We start from the raw sequence: 17,230 nt of genomic DNA, 5'->3' as shown, positions 1-17,230 counted from the left end.
CGGCTCCTCCCAGCTCCTCCTGATCTCGCTCGGCACCGTTCGGCTCCGCCCAGCTCCTCCCGGTCTCGCTCGGCACCGTTCGGCTCCGCCCAGCTCCTCCCGGTCGCGCTCGGCTCCCGGCCGTTCCCGCGCGGCCCCGCCCCGCGGTGACGCGCTCAGCGGGCGCCCGGCGGGAGCGCGGTGCCGGTGCCGCATCCACAGCCATGTTCCCGTCGACTCCCGCCTCGCCGCGGACCCCGGGCGGGTCGGCCCGCAGGCCCCTGGGCAGCGCCGCGCCCAGCCCTCTCTCCCGGCCCGGCGGCAAGAAGGGCCTGCCGGTCGTGGCGGCAGCCGCCTCCCCGGTGCTGTTCTCGCCGGCGGCGCGGAGGAGCGGCTCCCTCTCGGCGCGGTGAGTCCCGGCCCGGTCCGCTGTAGGGTGCCCGAGCCAGTGTGGGGTACATTATAGTTCTGTACATTAAAGCCGTACTCATACGGCACCACGTGTTCGGCGTTATGGGTAACCCCTTACTCGCTTTTGAATTCGCGGGTTCCTCACATATGTCCCTGTGTGATACGAGTATGATATATGAAAATTCTAAGAACTTCCGTATTTATAAGGAAGATAAAATAGGCAAAGTTTAGGCATTTCACACCCACCCCTCTCCCCAGCCTCTTCCCTGTCTTCTCCCTTCCATAGGGATCAAAACTGATATACGGCATGAGCCCAGAGCAGTTTCAGGCTTCATAATCTCTTTTCTTGGGAGCAGCTATTTGTTGTGTAGTTGATATAAAGAGGAATGCCCATGTTCAGATTTGGAGAACTTTTACTTCAAGCCTTCTTAATAATTTTTGCTAACTGGGTGCAAGGATTGTCCACTAGCTATGAATCAGCTTTTGCCATTTCACGCAGGGAGGTCTGAGACATCATTGTGAGGAGAAATAAAAGGAGGGCATTAACTTGTAAAAGCAGAGAAATGTGCCCACCTCATTGTGTTCAGAAGACAACACAGACATGGTGAATATCTTCATTCTGTAGATAACCAGAGTGTAGAGAAGTTGAACAGTGAGTTTGTTGCTGGTGGAGTGATGCATATTCAAAGTCAGTTCTTTAAAAATAAAGAATTTGATGACAGCTAGTGACTTGTAAGGAAGCCACCAAGTTATTGCTGTAGGTGGTGTTCCCAGAGAAAGCATATTTATTTTACATAAATCTGTTTCTAAAGAGAGACTCATGAAGTAAATGTCTGCTGAAACTGATGAATAAGCAATAAAAAGTTAACTGTAACTTTGTTTTGTTTAAGAGCAACTCCTACAAGAGTTATCCAGCTTCCTACAGCAACTGAGACTATTAACTATGATGTTAAGGCTTTTGGATCCTCTCTGCCTGTTAAGGTTATGGAAGCCCTGAAGAAGGCTGATGGTAAGAACTGGTGTTATTTTTCTCCATGAAAATTGACAGGTGAGAGAATTCTTAACGTGTCATTGATGCCATTGAAATGCTGACTTTACAGGGGAAGCTAAATGTCTGTGCCTTTCTTTGAATCCAGCCTGGTTGTCTATGTAACAATAATTATAATGATGCCCATGTGGATGTGAATGCATCAGGCGCTGCTTATGCAATTTATTGTGAAAAAACAAGGGTATAAGGAAAGCTAATAGTAGGTCTTTAGTAGCTTTTACTTATTGGTTCTTCCTTACCTTTTTTACTTGTTTTGGTTTTGCTGTGTCCTAGAGTGGATGTTTAATATTTTTCTTTATTTCAATTCCCGTTTGTTATCTCTTCCAAAGGGTTTGTATCTCTAGTGATACAAACCTTTCCCTGAGGTCAAGAAATTGGTCTCCTGAACAATTTTTTCTCTGTGGATAAGTTTTTCCTTTATAGTAGATACAAGTGGAACCAAATATGTATCTTAAAAATACTGTTAAAATTGTTGAGTGATTTACAAAGCTATTACAATCTCCTCTAAATACATGGAAATGGGTTTTGGTGTTGTCTCTTCATTCTCAAAGGCTGAGGGTTTATCAAATGGATTTTTCAACTAGATGTAGTAATTTGATATGTTAATCATATAGATGGAAATTCTAACATGAAAACTAGTTTAATAGAAAATATTTCTTATTTTCATGTAAGAATGAAAGTTTATTGGTTTAAACATTACTCTACAGTGTTTTAAAAATCTGAATGCTTTAAAGAAGTTACTTTTTTATGTAGCTGATGACCAGCTGAGCGTTCAAGTGGATGAAAGTGGATGGGCCTGGCTTGTTCATAAGGAGAGGCTGATTATTTGGAAGATTGGTCAGTCTGCAGTAGCTAAGGTAACTAAAAGGTCAAGATGGAAAATCTGTACTTTATAACTATTTCAACTATAGTTATGCAGTTATGGGGTTGGGTTTTTTTCAGCTGGAGTTTGTCTGTTTTCCCCCAAAAGCAGCAGGATTGTTAGGAAGTCGTGCTAACAACAGTAACTGAAACTGAAGCGTTTGAGAGAGCTTATAATTTTTATATTCCTCTCTTCAGTTTTAATTGTCACCGTGACACTAAGGTTAATTCTTTATATTTTAATGGGTGTGGCTTTTAGGTTAGATAGACTTGGTAAAGCTTATTTTGATAATTAAAATCTAGTTGATATAGTATGGATTGGTTTAGGTTATTCTGGGACCAATTTTCAATTTGCAACAAGCCCCAAAAACACGGTTCATTTCAGAGGTACTGAACATCTGTTTCACCTAGATTTCTTAGGTCAAGAATTTTTGTATCACTCTGGACAGTACTTCTTTCAGCATCATTTCAGTGATGGTCAGAGAAAAACAAAATCAAAATTACAAAATCAACTTTTTTCAGTCAGAACAATGTATGTTCATTATGCAGGTCCTGCTCCTACAGGGGAGTGTCAGGTATACATATTGTGGCACCTGAAGAGATTTTTCAAGGGATTAAAATTTTTCTGGTTGTTTAACTTCAAGGGCGTAGGGGAGTGGGAAATGTTTCCCCTCTCTACCCTGGTAGTACCTAATAAGTTATCTCAAGAATTTCTAGTCTAATTTTGTTTTAGTATTAATTTAAGGAATAGTCAAATAATCCAATATTGTGTTGTGTGAAACACTCAGAAATAACTAAAGAAAACCATATATATATTTGAAAACTTGAAGATGTTTTTTAACTGTTTGCTGGTTGTGACAACCTTGTTGAAATTGTTTCATGACCTCTTTTTGGTTCTCACACAGGGTCTGGGTTAGTTGAAATGTAGTTTTTAGCAGGGTCAAAAAGTCCAAAGACTTTGAGGAATAAGTTCTTCCAGTCTCATATTTATTATGACATCTCTTTCTTTCTTCCAGTTATCTCTGTGCAAGGAATTGCAGCTGCCACCCAGTGACTTCCAATGGAGTTCTAGTTTAGCAGCTATATCTTGTCTCAATTCTTCAGGTGAAGCACCTTCTCTTCAGGTGATCAAATTTTACATTTTAATGTGTTTAAAAGTGGCATAAGAATAACTTTGAATATATCCTTTTTTGTGAAAAGGATCTATTCAAAGTATTTGAAAACATTTGATGGTACACTATCTATTCAGAAGGTCAGGATTGATAGTTGGCTGTAAATATCTTTGAAATAAACAAACTTCTGCTAGTCCTTTTAAATTGCACCTGGTGCATCCTATAGGATCAGATTAAATAATAGTTTTTCTAAGGATTACGTAAAAATGCAATAAACTCAGAGGTATTGTGTTAACAAACACCAGGGCAATCAAAACTGGGGTCAGACCAAGTGCAGCTTAAGTGCTGGCTGAAAACATTGTTCAGTGGATTAATTCCCAGTATCCATAGCTGAGAGGCAAACCCCAACACCCTCCCTTGGCTGCTCTCTGTAAGGAATTTGACACTGGAAGGACAGACTTAATCTGTCTTGACTGATTGGTTTCCTAAGCGGTTTTTTTCTGAATTACTGTATTAGAGGGTGAGGTTCAAAGATCAATTGGTTCTGAAGGTGTGTTCATGTGTCTGTTACTATCATTCATGAAAAGAACCTCTCATTTTCAGCTTAGGTTTCAGTTAATATATGTGATGCTCTGATAAAGTGGCTAAGAAGCTGTGCTTGGAAGTCAGCAGCAGCACAGAATATGTAATACGATCTTTTCTTTTGATTTGTTTGTTGTGTTACTCTTCCAGATGATAAAATGCAATCTTAGTATTTTGGGATTATCTCATGAAACCTGAAATGTTCTGACTTAGTTTAAGAGGAAGTAATACACCTAACCCTAAAGCTTTATTATATTTTTTGATTTCATCATTCTTTAACTTGTGAACTAAAAGTCAATGTCTAGTAAAAAATTGGTTAGAAAACTCCAAGGAGCTCTATAACAATTCCCCTACAGTTCTTCTACTGTTCTGTGATTTTTACTTTTTTTTAACAACCAGTTGATTAAGTACAATGCTTTTCTCTAAATCTCTACCTGAACAGTCTCTTGCTTCACACTTTTAATTTGGTATCTGTGATTTCCTGAGTTACTTTGTAGGCCTATGCCTTTGGAAAGAAGAGCTGCCATGTGATTTGATATTTCTCTTAAAGACACTAGAGCAGTTTCTTTGCTAAATTATGATCTGCATTTGAAGCCTTCCATAGTAGCTTTTAACTATTGGCATCTGAAATTCTCCACAGGCCCTTTTCTGTTTTACAACTGTAAACTGTAACTTCAGCAGCAGACCTTGAATTATCAGGAATAAGAACCAGTAGAAAGTGTTCAGTAGGAAAATAAATGTGTATAACATTCTTTGCACAAATTAAGTTGTGCTGCAGAATATTTTTGTGATTCAGTTCCAGGTCTATCAGTGTGTATCCATGTGTATTTGCTACTTTGTCATGTCTTTGTCACCCACAGCCTCGATGTGTAAAATAAGTTAGAGCTGCAGTCTGATTTAATATTATTATTATTATCATCATCGTCATCATCTTGCCTGTTCTCTTAATTGCTTTTTCACTTCAAGTCTCTGGCAATAATGGTGGCTACCAGTGAAGGTTCTGTGCGCTACTGGCCCAATCTTGCACATGAAGGATCCTATACAGACACTTTCACAGACTTTGGAGGCTCTCTGTGCAGTTTCCTCACAGCAGTAAAGGTAAAACAGTATGATTTATATTAAAATACCAGTTTTATTCCTAATCTAAAGGTGGAAAAGTATGCTCTACTTTATTATTCTTAAATCTGCAATAAATGTGGTGCAGGTAACACTATTTTTTGTCATTAGGTTCCAATGATTATGTGAGAGTTTAGTTCTGTTTATTAACTGAAATTAAATTTCATGATAAAAATGTTACATAAAGATAAGAAAGTGAGTCTCTGCCAGTGTCATGTACTGATGAGATGTTTGTCTTTTTCTAAGGATGCCTTGTGTCTTGTTCAGCATTTACCCATATGAGCTGTCATAAGGCATTTTAGCTGACAGTAGATTTTTCTAGAACGTGATTTTTATTATTTTTATTGTAGTTGCTTTTTTTTTAATGTAGATGCTTTCTCTTTTTTTAGGGGGGAAGCTTTATTTTATCATCTTCCAGAGGTCAGCTGGTCCGGTTGATACCTGATAGTTCTGGCAAGATTCATCAACACGCCCTGCCACAGGGGCAGGGCATGTTTTCTGGAATTGGTAGAAAGGTTTCTTCTTTCCTGGGTATATTGTCTCCTGGAAGTGATGCAGTGGTAAGCTTGAGAAGCATTCATCTTCTTTAATTTCTCTTTCTAGCCTGTGTTTTTAAAAGGAAAAAGAAAAGATTGTATAAAGATGACATGACAAAAAACACATTACTCACTCAGCTCATTTATGTTGCTTGTATTTCTTTGAAATTTGAAACGAAAACAGAAACCAAATAAATCTGTATGTTTTAGGAAGGCAAATGCTGACTTATTCTTTAGCTCTGAATAAAAGGAGACTTCAGAGTTGTAGTCCTTCCTGGGGAATATGCAATTGTTGCATGTCCTGCCCCTTTCTAGTGATAGCCATATTACTAATTGAAGAAACCACCCTGTAATTCTTCTTTTCTGATGTAGCACTGCCAAGAGTTGATGATTGGCTTGAGTTTTGTCAATGAACTCCACAGAAGTCGGCAGGAAGTACAACAAATGTATTTAGTGTAGATGTTCTTTTCTCTATAAAATAAGACTTCTCTTGGAAGTTATTATAATGCTCATCTTGAGTGCAACTTCTGTAGATTGCCCAAGGAAGTGACTCTTTTTGTGGACTAAGGCTGGTTTAGATTATTCTACCCAAATATTCAGGCTTTCCTTTAACTTTTTTAGCTTTTTCATTTTTTAAATGCAGATTTCTAGTGTTCTTTGGGATAGAGAGAGATCAAGCTTTTACATGCTGACAAGTTCAAATCTAAACAAATGGGAGATTGATGATTCATCAGAACGTTACATTCTCAGCTGGGATATCAACAGGATCCTGAAAGAACATATTACAGATGCAATTTGGGTAAGAGACAGCCCAACTGGAAAGGGTTAGTGTGTTTGTTTCAATTGATAGCCTGTTTATATTCAGTTACACAACAGCTGTAATTCTTTTTTTAGGGATCTGAAAGTAACTATGAAGATATTAAAGGAGGAGTAAATGTACAATACATGGATTTGCAACAGAATCGGTAAGGAAGTACACTTGCATCTGGTAAGACCTTCATTAATGAGATAAATCTGTTCTGTTTTCCTGCAAAAACTTCAGGTAATTGCAATTTAATTTTACTGGAGTGGAACTGTTGATAAAATAAGCACCTTATATCAGGTAATTAGGTTATCCTATATTTTATGCTATCATCTTTTCAGCTTTACAAATCCTTTACCTGATAATAATTCCCTTTACCTTTTTTAGTGTCATTTTATCAGTATTGTCTATTTATTTTGTCTTGATTTTACAAAGACAAAAAATAAGCAACTGTAACTTGTTCCAGCAGATGCAGAGAATTTAGTATCTCTTGCATTTGAATTAATTACATGAAATTACAACTGTCTTTGTACTGCAATATGAATACTGTTAATAAAGTAACTTGGAAGAACAAAAAGTGCAGTTTTTCTTTCTAAAAGAATAAAAGATTGAGCAATATCTAGTTGAGATTGTAGTTAGAATTTTTTTTTTTGAGTGATAATTTTTGAGCAAGTAAAACATGTAATAATCATCTTTCAATGGTGTGGTGTCTGTTGTTGAATAGTGATGGGCTGGTCATACTTGCTGCAGCATGGCATCCTGGAGATCGTCCGTGTCTTGTCTACTACACTCTGATAACAGTAGAAGATAAAGGCTGTCAGATGTCTGATGATGTTGTTGTGGAGGTCACACAGTATAATCCAACTTTTCAGGTATGCTGATGGAGGTTCTGATACCGACTTAATCTTAAGTTCAGTGTCAGATTTTTGTCTAAAGGAAAATCAGTTTCCCTTGGATGTATGTATTTGTAAGACTGAGGAAAATGTGTACCAGCATCTCTTAGTGTTTAATACTAACTGTATGAAAAGTTTGTGCTTTGCATTTTAAGTTATAAGATAAAACCCTCAAAAATAAGTGTAATCTGATTTTTTTAAATTTTTGTGCTGTCTTTGAAAGTTTCTACAGAGTGATTTTATCCTATACTCTTGTAATCCATTTAGAACAGATTACACTGTTCTAAATGGATTACAAGAGTATAGGATAAAATATACTATTTTATATTTTAAAATAGTATAAAATACACTATTTAAAAATATAAAATAGAGATTGAGATCAAACTCTGAGACTCTTGTTGTTGGACACAGAATTCTGAGATCTCTTTTTTGGTCCTTGCTGGGCAGCTGGCTTGTTCAGAGGGGAGGACATTGGTTGTGTGTGGAGTACATTGTCTGGCTGTGTGTTCTGGAAGCATAAACCTGGGGATTAGATTGCTTTGGTAAATTTCTTCCACTCTTCCCTCTCTCCCCACTGCCTGTAATGGCATCTTAAAGCTCAAAGGTGGAAGAAGAGTGTGAAAACTATGGAATAATTCATCTGTTTACTTATCTCTCCATGTGAAATTATCAAGAATATAATGCACATGAAAGGGGAAAAAACCCCATGATCTAAAATTTTAGGGCAAATTGAAAGTGATTTTGTTTGGTTTTTTAGGTTGTAAGTTACATCCATACCTCATTGTTAAAAACTAAAACAAGTTCAGGAGCATGGATTAGCATTTAAAATTTTAAACATTTAAGGGATTGATTACATATGTGATATTGTCTGTGTTCATCACTTTCAGTCAGAAGATGAAGTGTTGTGCTGCCTAGTAGTCCCAGATTACTTCAGCCATGCTGCTTACCTTTACAAGGAAGATGAAGTGTTTGCTTGTTCCACTGGAACTGGCAGAATTTCCTTACCACAGGAAAAAATCATATTTGGCATACAAGGTAACTTACTGTGGAGGGAAATCAAATTTTGTTGGTACCTCTTGATTCAATATTTTCACAGTATTTAGATATCTCAGAGAGCAGTGTCATCCTCGTGCTCCTTTATTAAATGTTTCAAGGTGAGAATGTCTCTTGGGTGTATGGAGAAGTGCTGATGTGACAGCCAGTCACGTTGTTACTCTACAGTGTTTCAAATGAAAATGAAGCAGATGCCTGTTCTTGGTATATGAAAGGATGGGAGATTTTGCTTGTGGGGCTTTTTCCTTGCTTTTTCTCTTTCCAGCGTTCAGTATGGGTTGATATTTTTCCTTGAAGTTAACTCAGTGCCAGATGTCTCTAGGTATGTCATCCATGACCTTCAGAGGTGTTTTCAAGTACAGCAGGAGCATCAGTCCTTAGGTAGAATTTGAATTAACTGAATCTTGAAGTTTTTCTTTGTTTCTTCTCTTTTCTTCCTTTTTTTTAACACTTGCAGTATCTGGAAGTCTTCATCTAGAGTAGCAAATAGTTCCACAATTTTTCTAAGTCAGGTGCAGTTATCAATTACTATTGGTTATTAATGACAAAAGTCAATAATTGTTTATGAAACTCTTAGGTGTTGGCCTTTAAATAAAGTGGTAATTATGTGCTTGGTTTTTTTCTCCTCTCCTTATTTCAGGAGATAGTATTTTAGGAGCCGGTTCCTGTAATAGCCTTCCCATCTTCTTTGCCAAAAAAAGTGGACTTGTCACTATCTTGTCCAGGGAAAATATTTCTGTGCTTCCTGAAGACCTGGAGGATGCCCTGTCCTCTTCTATTGCTGGACCAAGAAGTGAGGTAATGGTTATTTGCTTGCCTGTTGAAAACAGGGTACAAATAAAGTGGTTTTTTATTTTTGAATTTTCACTGTGGAAATCTTTGCTTGTTTGTGTTTAAAACTTTTTTTTTAAATAGAAATTCAAACACTTGTAATGACAGTTTTCAAAACAAAATTTTTTACTTCTGCCAGTTTGAGTAGCTTTTTTTGTTTTCATTTGTTTCACACTTGAGGTTTCCATGAAATTTACATTTTTTCCTTATAGGTGTGTTGCTGTCAATCACTAGGCCTAATATAACACTATAATCAGTTGTTATTATTAACTGATATTTTAGTGGAAGTCCTTTGTGTGACTGGGCTGATGAAACTGTGTTTTTCTTAACAAACTAGTTTCTAGTTTAGTTTGTCTGCAGTTAAACTGTTCTTGTGGGTGATAGTTCTCAGGAATACCTTTTGAATCCTGTCAGAAATGGTGGGTTTGAATCTTCAAATAATTATCATTAAAAATCAGATGGGCAGAGTAAGTTGGTGTAAGTTCCTTTGCAGGTGGTGTGAATTTTGGTCAAACCTCTGTGTAACTTTCATTATAACCTGTCTTAGAGGTTTATGTTTGACACACTAAACACAGCTACTTCCAGGTGGTAATTTTATTTTAAATCTGTGGCATTGCCACTTTAAAAATTTGTTTTCATTTCATAATGAAGATTATTATTTGTCTTGCAGCTGAAGCTTTTTTTTTGTATTTTCAGAGTCCTGCATTTGATGCAACTGGCAGGCTAGAAGTTATAGCTCAAGAAGATAAAACCAAATTATTGAAAGCTGCTTTTCTACAGTACTGCAGGTAGAAATCACACTTCATTTTTGAGACTTTGTTTGCTGTTTTTGAAGGCACTCTGGTATTTGAGTAAGAGATTGTCTTGGTTAGGATATTCCTGTGCTGTTTTAGTTGTAGCTTTTTTCATGACACATCTTTATTAGGAGAGCATTAAATGCACCTTGGGCCAGTGTACAAGGGATGTGTGCTAGAAAGGAGCAGACTTTTGTAATTTCAATCACTTGTCACTTACTCTGTGTAAATTCTATGGGTATGTTTGTGCCAGTGAAACAACTTTGAGCTTTGCATTTTGACTTACTTATTCTTTAATAAGTGGTGTTTTGTTGTTGAGAAGACTTTTTTGTCCTCGTTTTTATTTGCCTAGCTGCTTTCAGTAATACTTTTAAGTGTACTTATGGCCATGAATATTGACTGGTATGGCAGACTTTGGGCAGGATGATTTTTTCTTTCAGATTGGCTGATATGGAAGAATTAGTGGAACAAAATACCCTGTTTGTCAAACTATCCTGATTAAAAAAGTTGGAGTGTGGGGAGGTGTGTGATGCTCCTGAAAGGTTTGATGTTGACATGAATGATGGGAGCAAAGAAGGAAAAGCAGAAAGAAGATAAACACATCTGTAGGCTTAGATTAATTATATTTAGAGGGGATTGTTGTCAATATTTATGTATTTAAAAAGCAAAGTGAACAACCCACACACCCTCTTAAGACTAATCTCCTTAAAGAGTCTTAAAACTTGGAAAGAACAGGTTCAAGATAAGAGGGTAGGTGTGCTTTTGCCATAGAACTTCATGTGAGGTAAAAGAAGGAAGTTGAAGGTAGTAAGAAAAAAAAGTGTTAATGTCTTGTAATGTCTTTTTATTTCAATAAAAATATGGGCTATATTTATGAAATTAGAAGAAAATAATAATTTTATGTATGTAGTAGTTATTCTGATAGTTTTTCCAGAAAAAAATCTTCTGGTAAAATGAATGGAGCAGTATTCCACAGAACATATATAGCAATTTGCTTGTCCAGATGGCCACTGAGTTGATGCAGACCAAATAATGGGAGGTTGTGCAGCCCCTGGAAGTGCCAAGCGTACCAGCTGTACAGTGAGCTCTGACAGCTTTGTAGACCTGGTGATCTTTAGAGGAGATAGGAAGTTCTGTGGAAAGATCTAGTCGACCCTTTTTGAGGGCACTTCATGATTGGAAGGAGCTAATAAAGTCCCATGTAATTTCCTTAGAAACACATCCTGCTGGGTAGTCAAGATGGGACTTAGTTTTTAATAGAAGATTCAGTTTATTCCAGTTTTTCAAAAGTATCCTTTGTTTGGATGCTCCAGTGTATCTGGATGCACTGCTGGGTTGTTTGTTTTTGTTGTTTGGTTTTTTTTTAATTCATAGACATCTTGGTCATTTAAATGTTCAAACTGACAGTTTCATGAAAAATAGAAATACTTCCAGTGTTGGACTGACAATATCCCCTCTCAGTCAGAAGACTATAATTTTTAGTATATACACAAAATCAAATCCCTGGGTTTTGTGTATATTGCATAATTCCTACACAGAGGTACAACTTCATACTTTGAAAGTCTGTGTTTGGTTGCTTCTTGCTCTTTTACTTACTGATATGAATAAGAGGGGATTCTTTGAAATGATAGGCAATAAAAATAATGCATTATATTTGCTGAAGCATTTTCATGAGAGCCTTTATGAGCTTCCCCTCTATTGCCATTAGGGAGTGCTTGAGAAAATGACAAAATTTTAAAGCAAGCAATAGAAATTTAGTGACTTAAGTACTAGATACATCCAGGCTTAGCTCTGTGTGATGAGTCTTTTCTCTTAAATAATAATAATAGAGGTAATAAAAAAAAAGGGTGCCTTGACTCTTGGCTTGGGCTTTTTTGATTTATAAGTTGTGCAGCCTTCTTGCTTTTAAAGAATTGGAGTACCTTTTATCCACAGTTAGTTTAGAGAGAGTTCAAAAAATGCTTCATGTATATCTAAAGAACTTCAGAAAAAGTGTATCAGAAAATCCTGTTAACTGAGGTTTTTTTTTTTTTCTAATGATCCTGTTGGTTGATTTTATTTAGCACACTGTTTCATTTATTTCAGGAAAGATATAGTCAATGCACAGAGCATGGTAATGGAGCTCTTTCCAAGTAATGCAGACCTGGAGTCTGATGCTGAGCTGGATAGAGCAGTGACTCAGATCAGTGGGGACTTAATGGATGATTACCCTGCCTCTGATCCAAGATGGGCTGAATCTGTACCTGAAGGTAAATATAACATGTTGGTTTTGGAGCTTTTTGGTTTGTGGTTTTGTTTGGTTGGTTTTGTTGTTGTTTGTTATTTGTTTTTATTTGTTGTTTTTTCTGAAGTAGTTTCTATAATATTCTAGATAACATTATACTGTAAGCTTTGCAAAGAAGGCATGTGTCCCTTGCCCTCTATCACCTTTCCACAAAGACTTAAAGATGCATCTTTTGATATTACCAGATAAGCTTGCAGTCTGCTGTGATTAGTTCTTGACTTCATGCAGTAAACACAAACAGCAAGGAAAAAATATTTCTGAGAAGGGTACTTTGTGCAAGGATCAGGTGATGTTACTCTAGTATTTCCATGATTCCTTGTGTAGTTTTGAATAATTTTCCAAAAAATTGATGTGTTAAGAGAAAGAGCTTATTTGTTCATTGTTAGCCCCTTTGTCAGTGTGACTGCACAGCTGTTCACCTTGGATCCTGGGTAGAGTGAGCTGGTATTCCTCTGGGACTTTGGTATTTATATCTGCCTGGAAGAGGACTAGAGAAATTGGTTTATGGGTATTTGTTGTACATAAAGCATTAAAGCAGATGTTTTTAGCAAGAAACATCTTTGTTCATGTATTGGTGTCTCTTACAAGTTTTAATTTGAAAGTGGCCTCAAACCTCTAGGCAGTAGCTGCCAGTTACAGAGTAGAGGCTTAGTTTGAAAGTTCATGTAAATAGTTACAGTTGGATGATGTTTTGTTGTTTGTGTGGGGCAGCCAGTTGGAAATTGTTAGGCATCACATCCTCACTATTTTCTGAATCAACTTTATTTTTAATTTGGCAGCCTGTCTGTGCTTATTCCTGACTAAAGCCAGAAATGAAAATTGATAGCTTCTTGGAAATTGTCTTGCTAAGTTTGCTCAGTGATAGCTTTTCCAAGTTTTTGTCTTGATATTATAAGCAGACTTAGTTTATACAAAAAATCTGGATGCGGAGTCAATTAGATCTATCAAATAGATGAGAGCCTGCTAACACTGTAGCTTCTAGTAGCTATGGTCTAATGCATAATAAATTTAGCAATAGCTAGTCCACCACAAGGATAAAAATATAAGTCTGGATCCTACTAAAACTAGAATATGCTCGTGAGCTGCTATTTTAGCAGCATAATGAATTGAATATTTCAGAATACTACTGATCTAAAGATACTTTATTTCTTCCAAAAGCTTTTCTTCAGCCATTATAGAGTTGAACAAGATAGAGTAAAAATAGCATGGTAAGCAGTATATAAATGTGTGTGCATATACTGTAAAAAGTACCAGTGTGGTACTGCTATAAAAATTGACAGATTTGTTTAACTCAGAGGCACAAAACATCCAGAAATGAAGATATAAAGTGCTCTGACCTAAGACTTTACTTTTTTTAGAAGCAGCTGGTTTCAGCAACACATCTCTCATTCTTCTTCATCAGCTAGAGGATAAGACAAAAGCACACTCATTCTTCATTGAGTTTCTTCATCAGGTAAGTCCTACTGTTCTTGTGGTATCAGCACACACAGTTTATTACTTTGTGTTGATTCCTCTAGAACACTGTTTAAAGTGCACGGGGTGTTTTGTTTTGGTGTTTTTAATAAAAGGTCGGTGTGTTTGAGCGTCTGGGCAGTTTTCCAGTGCGAGGGATGCCGATGGCCACCCGGCTGCTGCTCTGTGAGCACGCAGAGAAACTGGCAGCAGCTATTGTTCTCAAGAATCACCACTCCAGGCTGCCTGAGCTGGTGAATGCTGCTATACTGATTGCATTGAACAAAAGGGAATGTGATGTTCCACCAAGCCTTACCCCTGCTGATGTGTTCTTCAGGGAGGTAAGAAACCTGTCCTTCCTGAATTACTGTATGGCCTTGCACGTAGTAAATGTTGCAGTGCTTTGAAATGCACTTTGAAACTTTTCCCTGTAAAACTGTAAAAATCTATTCAACTTTACACAACTACCCTTTAAATAGGGATAGTGTGGTAGTATTTTCCTCACTTTGGTGTATGTACTTTTTTGTGTCTGCAGCTGAAACACAATTTCTGACAAATTTTATGTAGCAGACGTTACAATTTTCAACTACCCAACATGGATAAGCAATGAAAAGGGCAACTGAAATTCTCTGACACATAAGATGCATGCTAAATTATAATTTTTAAGGGATGGACTGAAGATTTTGAAGCTTTCCAGGCAGGAGAGCTGTTTTGATGAGCTGTCCTGGATGAAATTATATTAGTTCAGTCACTTACAATTTTTGTCCTCTCTAACATTAGTCAAGCTAAGTTAGTTCTCCGTTTATGCTGCGTTCCGGTCAAGTGCTCTGTCTTTCTTTCTTTCTTCCTTCTTAAGAAGAACTATGCACAAAACATTTATTTTTAGGAAGTTTTTTACTGCAGAGAACAATAGTTGCTAAGGGAGAAAAATAAATATAAAAGAAAACAGAAATAATAGTCTGCTATTTTAAAGCAGATATGTTATCCAGTATGCTTTATGTAACAAAGATTCTGCTGCCAAATATTCCAGAAGATGATGGAGGAATATGCTGAATGGAAGTGTATGGAGTGGTCTTCAGAAATGAGGATTTTTTTCCTTTTCCTTTCAGATTTAAGTCCAGAAAGAAGGTGGTTTTTTTTGTAGTTTTAAGTATTGGATGAACCATAAGCTGGTTATCATTATGCATTAGGTTAGTTGATACCTTTTAATATTTTTGGCTGTTTATGTGGTTTATACTAATGTACTTATTTTCTATATAGCTCTTGTCTTTCAGGTATCAGCTGACAGTGGACATGTTAGTGTTCAGTGTAACTTTTGTTTCTGTCTTCAAGGTATCCCAAATAGATTCCATCTTTGAATGCTTATTAGAAGAGGAAGAGCAAATCCTGAAAGACATGCCTATTGAATCAATTGAGTGGGCCCAGATAGTTGTCAATGTGAACAACATCATTAAGGTACAGAACTCCTTAACCAAGATGTTTGTGGGAGGGGAAGACAAGCATTGAAGGGCACAGAAGTTGTTGAGTGTAGCACATCCGAGTTACTGACACATGAAGAAAAATGAATGTGCTTTTCACATGTCCATATACAGCAGGAAGGAAAAGACAACCTTGGGTGGAATTAGGGATGTTCCTTTTCCTCCTGAGCTACTGTTAAAGATAATTTGAGAAGTTGCAGCTTTGTTGGAAGTTGTGAAGTCATGAATATATAGCAAAGATTGAAGAATTTGTGTTTGAGCCCTGAGGTTTCTTGCTCAGTCAGTATGTCTCCATCTGTCCAACTGAGAAAGTGGTGTAGAAAGAATGTGGGTATTGAAGGAACATTTCAGAATTACAAAAGGCATCTTTTTGTGGTCTGTGTGTTCTGAGGTAACTTTAAAATACTGATATCCTTACCTTTCACTAGGATATGCTACAAGCTGCGTGTCAGTATCGTCAGTCTAGAGCCTCTTTATATAAAACAGGAGAACTTCCAGAAAGAGAACCTGAATATATTCCATGGACAGGTGAGAAAATACTATTACAAGTTCATAAGTTTCAGAACACGTGAACTTCAGTCTGAATTTTAAACTTTCTGTTAAAAGCTGCTACAGGGTTGTTAGTGAGAGTAAGTGAAAATGAAGTTTTCGTTTGGGGAATTAAATGGGATGAATCAATTAACTCTTAGTTTGTCCAGTACTGATGATGCTTTTTTTAAAAAATTGCATTGCAAATTTGGCTGTAAAACCACAAATTTGGGAAAGAAAACTAGTTTTAGAATTTTTATAGATTTTTTAATGCATTGGTTCTGGTTGGCAGATCTGTGGGGTACATAACATTAAAATAAATCATAAAATGTGATCCATAGCTGTTTTAAAAGGACTGATGATTCTCTACTTGCAGAAATGTTGTTTTGTTTTGATGGTTTAATAGTGTGAAAAACCATCAGAACAAATGTTCTCCGAAGCAGGCACTTTCCAATTGATGCTTAAGCTTCCTTGTAGCCTCTACATGTAAAACACTTTTGTTTAGTGCTTCTAAGACAGAAATCTTCCAATCCATATTCCTCCTCACAAAAGCAGGACCCATGCAAACTCTTTTCATCTTGTGTTTTGATGACTATATCAAAGTATTTAAATGGGGTTAACAGAAGTCACCTTTTCCTTGTGCGTATTCTCTGAGTTTGCTTAGAAATAGTGCGAGTAATTCTTTTTTTCTGAAAAAAGAGTTGATGTTGGTAGCTGGCAGCATAGATCTGCATAGTTCAGGTTTTTAGTTGGGCTCAGTTTAATATGTAAAACTAGATGGGAGCAGCTGTTTATTGCTGGGGGTGGAGTGATGACGGCATTACTTTGATTTTCAGAACAAAACCATTTATTGGCTTTTTTTCCCTTTTTTTTTTTTTATTGTACATAGTCATGTTTTTCTTTCGCTTTGCCGCAGGTTGCTGTGGTGATTGGATTATTGCTTTAATGTTCCCTGTGCTGTTTTCCCCAGCCTCCAGCGGCCTGCGCGCGGCGATAGCGCGGCAGCACGGCACCATCCTGAAGGTGGTGTATCCCCAGGTGGACAGCAACCTGCGCAGCGTGCTGGCCGAGCAGCTGGTGGCACTGCTGGATTGCCTCCTGGATGGCTACGTGGCTCAGCTGAAGTCTGTGGATCGCCTGGCCGACCAGGAGCGCTACAGCAGCGTGGAAATGGAATATGTGCAGAAAAGATCCGAGCTCTTGTCCCCTCTCCGTGAGTGCTCTCCGTGCTCTTAACCACAAAGATTAAATGGTCCGTTCGATGAGGAAATGACACCAATTTGGAGTAAATGGCATCTGTGTATGAATTCTGTTTGCTTTACACAGTTGCTTCCAGAGTACAAAGGGCTGGTCTATGATTTAACGAGATAATTACAAAGTAAAAGCAGATTACAAGTTAGCATCCAGGACCGCACTCCATGTCTGTACCTCTCGTTAGACATCTAGGTGACTGAACTTTCATCTTCTGCT

At 37.4% G+C, this 17,230-nt stretch overlaps 1 protein-coding gene across 1 annotated transcript in view; it reads left to right on the top strand.

Moving 5' to 3' along the window:
* Positions 1-109: 109 nt before the first annotated feature.
* Positions 110-17,230, top strand: part of NUP133 (nucleoporin 133) — a 30,469-nt gene continuing 13,348 nt past the window's right edge. Inside the window, exons 1-18 of the mRNA XM_064708540.1 lie at positions 110-388; positions 1,281-1,399; positions 2,192-2,295; positions 3,316-3,423; positions 4,960-5,091; positions 5,499-5,669; positions 6,289-6,444; positions 6,540-6,610; positions 7,172-7,319; positions 8,228-8,375; positions 9,034-9,191; positions 9,921-10,012; positions 12,104-12,267; positions 13,661-13,755; positions 13,871-14,095; positions 15,087-15,209; positions 15,661-15,760; positions 16,731-16,973. Of these exons, the coding sequence (XP_064564610.1) occupies positions 204-388; positions 1,281-1,399; positions 2,192-2,295; positions 3,316-3,423; positions 4,960-5,091; positions 5,499-5,669; positions 6,289-6,444; positions 6,540-6,610; positions 7,172-7,319; positions 8,228-8,375; positions 9,034-9,191; positions 9,921-10,012; positions 12,104-12,267; positions 13,661-13,755; positions 13,871-14,095; positions 15,087-15,209; positions 15,661-15,760; positions 16,731-16,973 (2,542 nt within the window). The 5' untranslated portion in view covers positions 110-203. The remainder of the gene's footprint in view (positions 389-1,280; positions 1,400-2,191; positions 2,296-3,315; positions 3,424-4,959; positions 5,092-5,498; positions 5,670-6,288; positions 6,445-6,539; positions 6,611-7,171; positions 7,320-8,227; positions 8,376-9,033; positions 9,192-9,920; positions 10,013-12,103; positions 12,268-13,660; positions 13,756-13,870; positions 14,096-15,086; positions 15,210-15,660; positions 15,761-16,730; positions 16,974-17,230) is intronic.

This window comes from Zonotrichia leucophrys, chromosome 3 (assembly GCF_028769735.1).
Source record: "Zonotrichia leucophrys gambelii isolate GWCS_2022_RI chromosome 3, RI_Zleu_2.0, whole genome shotgun sequence".
Lineage (NCBI taxonomy): Eukaryota > Metazoa > Chordata > Aves > Passeriformes > Passerellidae > Zonotrichia > Zonotrichia leucophrys.
The sequence above is the reverse complement of the archived record's forward strand: the minus strand, read 5'-3'. Positions and strand labels throughout refer to the sequence as shown.